Source organism: Ovis canadensis, chromosome 14 (assembly GCF_042477335.2).
Source record: "Ovis canadensis isolate MfBH-ARS-UI-01 breed Bighorn chromosome 14, ARS-UI_OviCan_v2, whole genome shotgun sequence".
Lineage (NCBI taxonomy): Eukaryota > Metazoa > Chordata > Mammalia > Artiodactyla > Bovidae > Ovis > Ovis canadensis.
Window position 1 is genome coordinate 58,699,495 of NC_091258.1, and position 12,523 is coordinate 58,712,017.

General features: G+C 56.9%; 1 protein-coding gene across 2 annotated transcripts; it reads left to right on the top strand.

Moving 5' to 3' along the window:
- The first annotated feature begins 385 nt into the window (after positions 1–385).
- On the top strand, positions 386–11,845 carry SCN1B (sodium voltage-gated channel beta subunit 1). Of its 2 annotated transcripts, none has more exons than XM_069550654.1 (6): positions 386–652; positions 3,780–3,946; positions 4,649–4,889; positions 10,312–10,453; positions 11,029–11,100; positions 11,194–11,845. In XM_069550654.1, exons 1-5 carry the CDS (start codon positions 646–648, stop codon positions 11,093–11,095), a joined length of 624 nt encoding a protein of 207 aa, XP_069406755.1. In that variant the 5' UTR covers positions 386–645; the 3' UTR covers positions 11,096–11,100; positions 11,194–11,845. The 2 variants fall into 2 exon arrangements, with proteins under 2 accessions (XP_069406755.1, XP_069406754.1); XM_069550653.1 differs by lacking the exon at positions 386–652 and adding an exon at positions 1,502–1,929.
- Positions 11,846–12,523: the final 678 nt, after the last annotated feature.

The following is a 12,523-nucleotide window of genomic DNA, read 5'->3' on the forward strand; positions in this document are numbered from 1 at the left end:
CCAAAAGTTCCTCACTGTGGTCCCGAAAGAGCCCCTGTCCTCATCCTTTTCATTTAGCAGACAAGTTACCTGCCATTCGGGCAGAATTCCAGACCCACCTGAGGCTGGCTGCGTGACCCTAGGCAAGGGAATGGCCCTCTCCCAGCCTGTTTCCCAGTTCGTAAAATGCAGATTAATAACAGAACTTGCTGTATACATGCTTGTGGAGGTAGAAGTGGACCCAGCATATAGCAGGGCTCTAGAACTGGTAGTTATTTATTCACTTGACAAATATTTATTGAGCACCTGTAAGGTGACAAAGGGCTTCCCTGACTGGCTCAGATGGTAAAGAATCTTCCTGCAGTGCAAGAGACCTGGGTTGGACCCCTGGGTTGGGAAGATCCCCTGGAGAAGGGAATGGCAAACCACTCCAGTATTCTTGCCTGGGAAATCCCATGGACAGAGGGAGCCTGGCAGGCTACAGTCCACGGGGTCACAAAGAGTCGGACACGACTGAGCAACTAACAACACTTCAAGGTGCCAGGCACAGCTGAAGGTGCTGAAGACGCACTGGTGCCCAGGACAGTGTTCTCACCTTGGGGGAGCTTGTTTTCCAGGGTTGGAAGGACAAGAGGTGAATGGAGGAACCATATAAAGAAGAGTATAATGTCAGGTAGTGACAACTGCTGTGAGAAAAAAAAAAAAAAAACCTGGTAAAGGAGGTCAAGTAAGGGACGGTGGAGGCAGTTTGTTCTGAGTGGACGGAGGGCCTGATGAAGCTGATGTTAGAGCCAAGAGCTGCAGGAGGAGAGGAAGGCAGCCCTGGGGTCACCTAGGGGAAGAGTGGTCCAAGCAGAGGTGAGGAAGGACCAAGGCTCTGAGCTGGGAGTGAGCTTGGTGTGTTGGAAAGAGCACGGGCCTCGACGGCAGCGGGGCGGGGAGTGGGGGACGCAGGGGGAGGAGTAGAAGATGACGTCAGAGACAGAGGGTAGAGGGGTCACTGAAGGGTCCTCTTCTAGAAACGTGGCACCTCTAGTACCCAGAGCAGAGCAGCCTCTATGGTTTGGATCCAGGGTGTCCCTCCTGCTTGGGAGGGGCCTGGAGTATTATGGGTAGCCCTAGCCTGACACCCCCCAAGCCCACTTGGGTTCCAACACAGTGACCTCCAGGCCCGAGTGCCCGGGGTTCGAGGGGGAGGTCACCAGGAGGTTCCTGCCAGGTTCCCCTGGAAATTCCAGGGGGATGACCTCCATAATTTAAAGTCCGGAGCCCTGCCCTCAAACCGCCCTCCAAGCCCTCTTGTGACTCTGGGGGGTCACTTTTCCCAGACTCCGCATCTGGGGGTCCCCGAAGTCTGGAGGGGCCCGACGCCCAGACCACGCGCCCCACGCCCGAAGCCGCCGTCCCTGCGCCACCACCGGGAGAGGCCGGTGCGGCGGGCGCCTCCCGGGCCGCTGCGGCAAAGGCTGGGCAGCCGCGCCCTCCCCCCGCGGTGATTCATCCCGCCCCCTCCCTCTCCCTCCTCCCTGCCGTGGCCGCCGCCGCCGCCGCCGCCGCCGCTGCAGTGCGCAGGAGACCGCGGCCCGCGCCCTAGCGCGCCCGAGCCGGAGCGGGGCCGGGGTCCGCGCACCTGGCGGATGTGTCCGGCTGCGCGCGCGAACGCAGCAGCCCGAGCAGCGGCCGCCGCCCGCGCGGCGGGGATGCCCGGACGCCGGGCCCCGGGGCTGGGCCCCCGGCGGTAACCGGAGCGGGGGGGCCGCGCCCCCCCTCCCCCATCGCCGGTCCCAGAGCCGCAGCTGCTGCGCCCGCGCGCTCCCGGGGACATTCTAACCGCCGCCGGGTCCCGCCGCCTCTCGCCCGCTATTTATACCGGCGGCCCGGGAGGGGGGCGCAGCGTGCGCAGCGCAGCCATGGGGACGCTGCTGGCCTTCGTGGTCGGCGCCGCACTGGGTGAGTGCGCGGGGGTCGCGCGCGGCAGGGGCACAGCCGGCACACTGGCCGGGCGGCGGGATTCGCTCTCGGGACTTTGGGCCGCGGGCGAGGGCCGTCCCCACCCCATCCCCCGGCCCGGCTAAGTCCGCTTCAAAAGTTGTGCGCGCGGGGAGCGGGGCTCGGGAGGGCGCAGAGGTGCGGGTGGGCGCGAGCGGGCGAGGGCCAGGCTGGCACGGCTCGGCGGCTGCGGGCGCCCAGCCGGGGGCGAGGAAACGCGGAGTCAGCTGCTCCCGGAGAGCCCCGCAGGCTGCAATGTGACACCTACAGCCTCGGGAGGTGGGAGCGGGGGGAGGCGGCGCCCGGAGATTGAGGCGGAGAGACCAAGAGAGAGAGAGAGAGAGACACGGGGAGAGATCGAGACGGAAGGGAAGCAGCGGCGAGAGACACAGAACTACTCCTGAGTGCTCCGCTGGGAGACTGGGGAGCTGGAAAGTGAGGGGGAAGACAGAGAGAGCGGTGCAGAGTGTGCCAGAGAGTTAGGGATCTGAGCGGTGGAGAGAGAAAAACTTGAGCGACGCAGGAAGAGATGGAGACATAGGTAGACACAGGGAGAGATGGAGTTTTAAAAGGACAGGGAAGGGTGCAGGGCGAGATGGAGAGGCCAGGAGAGGGTATCTGAGCCTGAGATAAAGATACAAAGTGGGGCCTTCGGAGAGATCCCTGAGAGAGATAAAGAGGGGGCGACAAAGACTGAGGCGCTCAGGGAGATGGAAAGAGACAGCAGAGGAGGAGGGCAGAAAAGCCCAATTAATAGAGGAAAGGATGGGGGGCAAAGGAAAAGCCTCGGAGCTGGAAAGACAGCACGAGCTAGTGAGCAGGAAGGAGGAGGCAGGTAAGAATGAGGATGAGGGACTCAAAGGGACTGGAATCTGCTGGGGATGTGAAGGCCCTGTGGCGGGAAAGAGCTCAGAGTTTTGAGAAGATGATGGGGGTGGGATTGGCTTCAGGAAGTGAGGAGCCTGGGGCAGGAGAAGATAGGAGGGGGTGGATGTCGGGAACTTACGGGACTGGGGAGCAGGGCTGAAGTGTTTTTCTGCCCTGGATCCAGTGCCCACCTCCTTCTCTGAGGCCTTGGCTTCTCCCAACCCATTCGTCTGGGGCTGGTTGGTCTTAGAGAGCCATCAGTGCTGGTAGAACTGACACTGCCACCTTGAACTTCTAACACCACTGGAATTCTGGTCCCACCACCTAGACACTGCAATACCTTGGACAAGTGGCCTCCTGAGAAAGGGGTACTTGGGTAGCACAGACTCTAAGTTACTGACCACAGTAGCAGCCCTGTTGATGGGGGCATCCAGTGTACCTTGGGCTTCCCTAGTGGCTCAGACAGTAAAGAATCCGCCTGCAATGCAGGAGATCCGAGTTCGATCCCTAGGTCAGGAAGAGCCCCTGGAGAAGGGCATGGCTACCCACTCCAGTATTCTCCATGCCTGGAGAATCCCATGGACAGAGGAGCCCGGCGGGCTGCAGTCCATGGGGTTGCAAAGAGTCGGACATTACTGAGCGCACACACAATGTATCAGGTCCCCTGCAGCCTTACCTGCCTTAAAGAACCTGCCCAGCCACCTCCAAAAGAAAGACAATCATTTCCCTCACTATTCACAGGGGCAATCAGAGAGGATGAGGGACTCAACAAGGGCACATAGCTGGTGGCAGCGCCAAGCTCCGAGCCTGGTTCTGGCTATTCCTGATCGTAATCAAGGGGAACCAGATGGCTTCCAAGGGGCCTGAGAGCTGTCAGCCAGTGAGCCTGGCATTGCCAAGGGTGGTGGGTGCCCCGGCTCGACCTGAGCCCACTGTCCCTGCAGTGTCCTCAGCCTGGGGGGGCTGCGTGGAGGTGGACTCGGAGACCGAGGCCGTGTACGGGATGACCTTCAAAATCCTGTGCATCTCCTGCAAGCGCCGCAGTGAGACCACCGCCGAGACCTTCACCGAGTGGACTTTCCGCCAGAAGGGCACAGAGGAGTTTGTCAAGGTGGGTGGGCTCCTGGCACGGGAGGGTGGGCATCTGTGCGGGAGCTAGTGACGGGGAGCAGGGTTCCGGTTGGGGTTGCGAGTTTGTTTGCACCCAGGTACCATTTCTGATGACCTGGATCCACATGCCAGCTCCACCAGGACCGGCTGGCGACCTTGGGCAAGCCATTGAACCCCTCTGAACATTCATTGCCTCCTCTATAAAGAAGGGGGAACGGGTACTCTCCAGCTCTGAGGCTGGTGTGAGAATTGAGTTCCTGCACCTTGCACATGGTTGTCACAAAATATATGTCATCAGAATTATTTTATGCCAGCAAAAAATGCCTCAGATTGTTACCGTGGAACGAAACAGAACTTTTTGACCTCCTTTTCACTCTCTGTGTTTTGAATTGCATAGGAGGGGGTTCCATAAACTTTCTAAGGGCCTGCCAGAGGATTGAAGTCTCCACAGCCAGAACTGGGCTGTCTCTCGCCCTGCCTGGGGAGTGTGTCTGGGGGCTGGGCAAGATGGTAGAGAATGAAGACCGGAAAGGCTGAATGGGGGCTCCAGAGGATGGGCAAGGAACACGTGCAGCAGCGTGTGTGTGTCAGGGCTTGGGCACAGTCTGGGTCCTTTTGTGTCTGTGCATCAGGGCGAGGGGCAGAATAGAGGTCTCTGTGGGGCAGGGGTGGCTGGCAGTGACCCCGCGCCCACTGTCCCCAGATCCTGCGCTATGAGAACGAGGTGCTGCAGCTGGAAGAGGATGAGCGCTTTGAGGGCCGCGTGGTGTGGAACGGCAGCCGGGGCACCAAGGACCTGCAGGACCTGTCCATCTTCATCACCAATGTCACCTACAACCACTCGGGCGACTATGAGTGCCACGTGTACCGCCTGCTCTTCTTCGAAAACTACGAGCACAACACCAGCGTCGTCAAAAAGATCCACCTTGAGGTGGTGGACAAAGGTGAGTCCGGCCCCCGGGCAGCCAGATGGAGGGACAGATGGCGGAAGTGGGGGCGGATGGACAGGCTGGCTCAGCGCCTGGGCAGCAGGGGGTGGAGGCAACACCTCCCGCCTGGACTCCAGCTCCAGCCCCCACTTCCCTTCAGCCACGGAGAGGTCATGGCGGGCCTGTCCCACGGAAGTGCTGAGTGCAGAGCTGAGCTCTGCCTCCTGCGCTGTGCCTCCTGTCAGCCTGAGTGTCGTCCTGTAGGAAACAGGCGATAACGGTGTCTCTCTCTCGGTGTGTCGTTGGAGCCGTTCTGATGTCGTGGGGGAGGTGGTGAGGATGGAGTGAGATGCTGGGGGTCCGAGGCTGGTGTGTCTGCCACTGCAGGGCCTCGGCACACGGGGGCCATGGTCGTGGTGCTTCTGATTGTCAACAGTGTTAGTCCTGCCCCCTGTGTCACCTGGGGCAGGAAATCAGTGGTGTCACCTGTGGCGGGGCTCCTCAAATTCTACCCATATGCGGTCGTCCTGTTTGGATCTTGACTCAACAGATCCGTGTTGGGCCCAGGATTCTGTCTCAGATGAGGCCAAGGCTGCAGGTCTGGGGCCACGCTGAGCAGCAAAGATCTAAGGTGTGTTTTGAATCATTTTTCATCATTTTGGCTTCAACTGCTTTGGACTCCTTCCCTGAACCATCTTCTGATTGGGTGTAAATTGGAATTTTCCAGGGCCCCAGGGGCCATTGGCCTAGAGAGTCAGGGAGATATCCCAGACCTTGGGCTTCCAAAGAGGATGGCAGGTGAGTCCCTAGGGGCCATCAGTACATGCCACCATCACGGGCCATGTGCATTGGTTCCCCCCTTCCCCAAGACGGGGGCTAGCCTCATTGTCCTGAATGAAGCCCCTCACTGAATCCTCCCACCCACCATGTGGTGGCTCAGACAGTAAAGAATCTACCCGCAATGCAGGAGTTGCAGGTTCTATCCCTGGGTCAGGAAGATCCCCTGTAGAAGGAAATGGCAACCCACTCCAGTATTCTTGCCTGGGAAATCCCATGGACAGAGGAGCCTGGCAGGCCACAGTCTACAGGGTCTCAAAGAGTCAGACATGACTTAGCAGTGAAAAAACAACCCACCTTCTGGTGTAGAGGCTCTTCTTATCCCCATTTTGCAGATGGGGAAACCGAGGCTCAGGGAGGTAAGATTGCAAGGCCAAGGTCACAGAGCTGTGACCTGGATTTGAACCCAGCCCAACCTGTATGATTGTTGTTTTTATTCTTGGCATGATTCACTATACTCTGGTATCAGCCAGAGCCTGTGGGTTCCTGTTGGTAATTAGCATTTTTACGTGCATTAGCAAAGTGATCTAGCAGAATTCAATTCAGGAGACATGTCTGAGCAACTCTTTGGTGTAGGTCACGATGCTGGGTGGGTGGCCACCCACAGACGTCAGTGATGGAGCCCTGCCCTGGTGAGTTGGGTGATGGTGGAGGAGTTGTGAAAAAGACACCCCCAAATATTGTGGCTTAACAAAGTTTGGGTCAGTCCCATCTCCCAAATCTGTGCTCAGGTGAAGGGTCAGGGGGTAGGAAGTTTCCTGGATGCCCTTTGGGCACCCAAGTTCTTTCCATCTTGTGGCTCAGCCCTTGCTCATGATGCTGTCTTCCCCAGCATGGTGGAGACTGGGCTCAGGCATGCCCAGGTCCCAGAAGAGCCTCTATTTTTTTTAACATTATCTACCACATTATACTGCTTCCCAGTATATGTGGGAGGCTTATATTTATGTAATGCAGGACTTATATTTAGTTGGCAGGTGGTGCTAGTAGTAAAGAACCCGCTTGCCAACGCAGGAGACCTAAGAGACTCGGGTTCCATCCCTGGGTTGGGAAGATCCCCTGGAGAAGAGAATAACAACGCTCTCCAGTATTCTTGTCTGGGATATCCCATGGACAGAGAGCCTGGTGGACTACAGCCCATAGGGTCACAAAGAGTTGGACACGACTGAAGTGACTTAGCACGCATGGACTTATATTTATGTAATATAGGACTATTTCTGTTATCTTCCCAGAGCCTGTATTTTTTGCACCATCCACCATACCCCAGTGTTTTTTAATCCACCGTGTTATAGTACTGCTTTTTTAACCTTACCCATTGTGATATAGTATGTTATGTTATAGAAGGCAATGGCAACCCACTCCAGTACTCTTGCCTGGAAAATCCCATGGACAGAGGAGCCTGGTAGGCTGCAGTCCATGGGGTCGCTAAGAGTCAGACACGACTGAGCAACTTCACTTTCACTTTTCACTCTCATGCATTGGAGAAGGAAATGGCAACCCACTCCAGTGTTCTTGCCTGAAGAATCCCAGGGACGGGGGAGCCTGGTGGGCTGCCGTCTATGGGGTCGCACAGAGTCGGACACGACTGAAGCGACTTAGCAGTAGCAAGCTATAGTGTTTTCACATTACCAAACCCCAAACATAACAACAATATTTTTTTAAATTATAATCCATCATCCCAGAGTATTTTTAATATTATCCACCATATTATCATTTTTCTAATCCTTAGCCACCATGCTATATGTTCTAAAATATTATCAGTCGTGTCATAGTTTTAAAAAAATTTTTATTTGGTATGTATTCAGTATCCTGGCTCGTTTTGTAGTGTTTTTACCATAGGTGTCCCTCTATGGCGTTTCATTCCCCATGGTATTATTGTACTGTTAGCATCAGTAGCCATTGCTGTCTTCTTTATCACAAGCCACTGTCTTACTGCCATTTCAACATTACCCATCAGTTGGTATTGCCTCCTGGTCATGACCCCTCAGTAATGAACTAAGTCCTTTCCAAAGGAGGGAGCAGTGGGTGCTGGAGATGAGGCCTTCACTGAGCTGGGAGGGGTGCAGAAGATGGTAGGAAGCATCTGGGTGTCTCCCACCAGGGGTGAGGCTGGCATCTGGGGACAGGAAGGCTTATTCTGTCTGGACACACCCAGTAAGAGGGGAGCAGGTGGGGAGGCGCAGTGGTGACTGAGGCTGGCAAGACATCCGGCCTGTAGACGTGCAGGCTGGGGCTTCAGATCTGCCCCTGGGGGCACGCAGGTGAAGCTCTCAGAATATTCAGGGATTTTGAAGAGATCAAAGGCCTTCTCAGAGAAACTGCCTTTGCTCCTGGGTGTGACTGCCCTCTCTCAGTTTCTCATCTGTGAAGTGGGGGGGAGGGGACGACAGCCCCGCCTCCTGAGATGTCTGTGGGTTGATGGAGACTGCCCTGGACATGCCACAGCCATTTCCAAGTCTCTCTTTGGCTGCGGGAGCTTCTAAGAGTAGATAAGAGCTCAGACCCTGCAGTCAGTTCCACTTGGAGTTGATTCCTGGCTTTGGGTGCAATCCTGGCTCTGCATTCTTGCCTGGCACTTTCTCCTCTCTGAAGTGAAGTGAAGTGAAAGTTGCTCAGTCGTGTCTGACTGCGACACCGTGGACTGCAGCCTGCCAGGCTCCTTTGTTTGTGAAATTCTCCAGACAAGAATACTGGAGTGGGTAGCCATTCACAGGGGATCTTCCGTCCGAGGGATCAAGCCCAAGTCTCCTGCATTGCAGGCAGATTCTTTACCGTCTGAGCCACCAGGGAAGTCCTCAGTAAACTTGTCCTGCAGATGGCCTAGAGAGCTGTACCTGCCACCGTCCTAATCTGATTGGGAGAGCAGGATACCAGTTTACTTAATCCATTTGGTTGGTGAGTTCTAGGAGCAGGGGTGAGAATTCTGATGACTGAGTTTTATCCATGCTTGCTTGTGTGTGTGTTCAGTCATGTCTGACTCTTTGTGACCCCATGGACTGTAGCCCAACCACCAGGCTCTTCTGTCCATGAAATTTCCCAGACAAGAATATTAGAATGGGTTGCCATTTCCTACTCCAGGGAATCTTCCCAACCCAGGGATCGAACCCACATCCCTTGTGTCTCCTGCACTGGGAGGCAGATTCTTTACCACTGAGGTTTATCCAGCATGTATTCAACTCTGTGCTTCTGGAGGTCAGCTGACATGGGAAGCCTGGACTTTCTGTATCCTTGGGGTTGTTTCAGAGTCAGGGAGATGTTCAGATAAAGAACTCAGGACAGAGCCTGGGCGAGAGCATGCTTTCACCGCAGGAGACACATTCAGGGTATCTCTGGAGTGAAAGAACAAGCGAACAAATAAACGGGTGAGGTGTGGAGTCCTGTCCCCAGCTCCTGCTGCCAGGAAGCAGGGGAGAGGCATCGGACCCTGCACCCCCCTCCCTGTGGCCCAGAAAGCCTTGGTACCATCTGCCTTGGGTGGGGCAGCAGAAAGTGCCCACTCCCAGGGGAGGCGGAAATGGCAACCCGTCCCAGTATTCTTGCCTGGAAAATCCCATGGACGGAGGAGCCTGGCGAGCTACAGTTCATAAGGTTGCAAAGAGTCGGACATGACTAAGCAATGAGCACACACCTAGGGGAGGAAGACCACGTGGGAACAGCGGGGAAAATGAGGTCCCGGCCATCCAGGAGGAGGGGCTGGGGATACGGGGTGGAAACCTGCGAAATCCGGCCGAGGACGCCACCATGGGTTTGCGTTCTGGTCCCCCGGCTGAACATGCTCCTTTTACAGTTTAAATTTAGGCTCCGTGAAAGGAAGCTGGCATTGGCAAGAGCCAGGGCTGTGGAAAGGAGAGAGGGTTTCCGGAAAACGTCAGCAAATAGCCAGCACTTCGGGAGTGCTGACTGTGGGCACATCCACGCAGGTTACAGATGTTAACTCATTTCCTCTTCCCAGCAACCCTGTGAGAAGGCATGAGTATTATCATCCTTATTTTACGGCAGGGGAAGAGAGGCTCAGAGAGGCGGAGTCATTTGCCTGTGGTCACACAGCAGAGGCAGAGATAAGATCTGGACCCTAACAGTCTGGCTCCAGAGCCCTGCTATTAACTACTGTGCTGTTTCGCCCCAGTAATAACCGTGATGATATTAATAATAGTAAACATCCATCAGCACTGTTATAAGGGTTTTAAAAGCTTATTTAATTCTCACAACACTCCCATGAAGGAGATACTGTGATTATCAACTTTTTACAGGTGGAGAAATTGAGACACAGAGAGGCTGAGTCACTTGCCCAAGGTCACACAGCTGACAAGTGGCAGAGCCAGGATTTGAACCCGAGCCTTCTCGTTGCAGAGCGTCAGCTCTGGGGCACTTACAATCACCTGCATGACGTGGAGGCATCCTCACACAGGGAGACAGGTTCAAGGCGATCTGAAAGCTCTTCCAAGGCCAGTTATTAAGAACCACAGTAACAATGATGCCTCTAGGGGGAGAGCGTGGCCTCATTTGCAGACAAGGTCCAGGGAGGTCAAGCCATGTGCCCAGGCTTGCACAGCCAACTCAGGACACACCCAGACTGCCCCCTGACCCTGCCTGGCCCCTGCAGCCAACAGAGACATGGCGTCCATCGTGTCCGAGATCATGATGTACGTGCTCATCGTGGTGTTGACCATTTGGCTCGTGGCAGAGATGGTTTACTGCTACAAGAAGATCGCCGCTGCCACGGAGGCTGCCGCACAAGAGAACGCGTGAGTGGGGTCCTGAGGAGGGGAGAAACAGCCCAGAAGGCCTAGTGCTTCCCAGAGGGGAGCATGGGCTGAGCGGGGAGGCGGGTGGGGAAGTGACCCAGGCACCATCTGCCAGTCTTCCCCAGAGGGGACCGTTTGGTGCCAGAGATGGGGTGAGGCTGCGATTGGGTCCCTGCCCCTCCGTGCTCAGCCTCTTTTAGCCCCCACCTCTGTTAGGATCCAGAGCTCGGGCCTGGCATCGTCTGCCCCAGAGATACACGACTCTAGGCCCTAGCCCTTTTTATCTGCCAGGACCCAGGAGTCTGAGCCCCCCATTCGCTGCTCCCTCAGACTCAGACCCCAACCCCTTGGCGACCTAGGAGTCTAGGCCCCCAGAACCCCTCCTCCCTCACACTCAGGGCTCCAGACCTCCAGCCTGGGCTCCTCTTGGATCCCCAGGATCCAGCCTGTCACCTCCTCTTCTCTCTGACCCCTGTGCCCCTGGGGAACAGAGACCTCAACCCTCATCAGTCTCCATGGGGGGATGGGCCAGACTGACGATGGGGTCGCTGGACACCTGGCTTTTGCCCCCACAGCTCGGAATACTTGGCCATCACCTCAGAAAGCAAAGAGAACTGTACTGGTGTCCAGGTGGCCGAATAGCCCCGGTAAGGTGGGCGGCCAGGCGGGCAGGGGGCTGGAGAGCCTGGGAGGTGCCAGCTAGCTGTTAGGTTTGTCATGCCGTGTCTCTCCCCTTTCAGGCCCTTGGCTCCAACTCAAGGAAGAGCCAGCCCCAACGGGGGAACACCCAGGCGAGGTCTGCCCCCGATGGGGGTTGGTCATTCCTGGGCCTCCACAAGCCTCAGAATCCTGCCAACGGAGCCTCCAGGGTGGGAGGGGCAGGGGGCTTGGCTCACACCCCTAATCCAGCCTTCTCCCTCCTGCCCCATCACCCACCCGCGCCATGCATGATGGCTAAAGCAATACTGCCGCTGCCCCCTACCCTTGCTTCTGCTGCCTGTTTGGGGGGGGGCGGTGAGGTGGGGGCAGCGGCTCCGCACCCCTCCTTCTTGCTGATTTGCACACACTGGCCGCTTCGGACACGCACTAGCAGGGGCCCAGCGCCTCCCTGCCCCCTCCCCGCCCAGTGGGGCTTGTGATGGCTGGAACGGTTCGGGGCAGGGGGTTCCTGGACCCCCACCGCCCAGCTTCCCTCCGACCCCTGGTGCCATTTCCACTTCTGCTTCCTCTGGCTGGACCTGGGGTTTCCTCTCCCTGCGATGCACTCTCACCCCAGCCCAACCCACCCTCTCTCACCAGCCTTGGATTGTGGCCACTTAGAAAGGGGCCCATTCAGCCTCGTCTCTCTTTACACAGTAGTTTTGTTCATGAAATAAAGATTCTTGGACTTGATTCACAGTCTCTCTCGTGAGCCCAGTCACCTTCTACACCCCCTCCAAATCCGAGAGAGTCCCCTGGTGTTTCCGGGGACCCGCCCTCCTGGCCTGGTGACAGGGCCTCTGTGCACACGTTCGGTGGGGGAAGGATGGGGAAGGACAGATGAGAGCTGCATCTCGGGCTCGGCACCTGCCTGAAGTCTCAGCGGGTGCAGCCACTTGATACTTGATTAGTGCTGGGGTTCAGGTAGTCATTAGCTCTGCGGAGACCAGGAGTGTCAAGGGAGCCAGACTGGAGGGGAGGAAGCGGACTGGCAGTGGAGGTGGGAGGCGATTAGGGAAGGAGAAAGGGCAATGAGTGGAGGGGGAGGGACTGGGAACCCTGCGCCAGCCTGTCCCCCAGGTGAGGCCGTGGCTCTGAGCGCACGGGTGCGTTGGGCCAATGGCTGTGTCTGATGGCATAGGGGTGGCCTGTCTGGGGTGAGCAGCTGTGGCCTGAGTCTGGGTGGTAGCTGTCCACAGGTAGTGACCCTAAGTGTCTGGGTGTTTATCCGGCCCTGGGGTCTGACGTCGATGATTCCTGGGCTGCTGGCGGGACAGTGTGTATCTGCCTGTGGACACTTCCGGCCGCTTGGCCTGGGCCTCAGCACTCTATGCTGCCTTTTCCGGGCCAAGTGCCCATCCCCCTTGTCTA

Excerpts from the sequence above, each read along its gene's own strand:
- SCN1B (XM_069550653.1), top strand. The coding sequence starts at position 1,890 with ATGGGGACGCTGCTGGCCTTCGTGGTCGGCGCCGCACTGG. Across the intron at positions 1,930-3,779 it reads CGTGGTCGGCGCCGCACTGG|TGTCCTCAGCCTGGGGGGGC; the intron begins GTGAGTGCGCGG and ends CTGTCCCTGCAG. Across the intron at positions 10,454-11,028 it reads GCTGCCGCACAAGAGAACGC|CTCGGAATACTTGGCCATCA; the intron begins GTGAGTGGGGTC and ends TTGCCCCCACAG.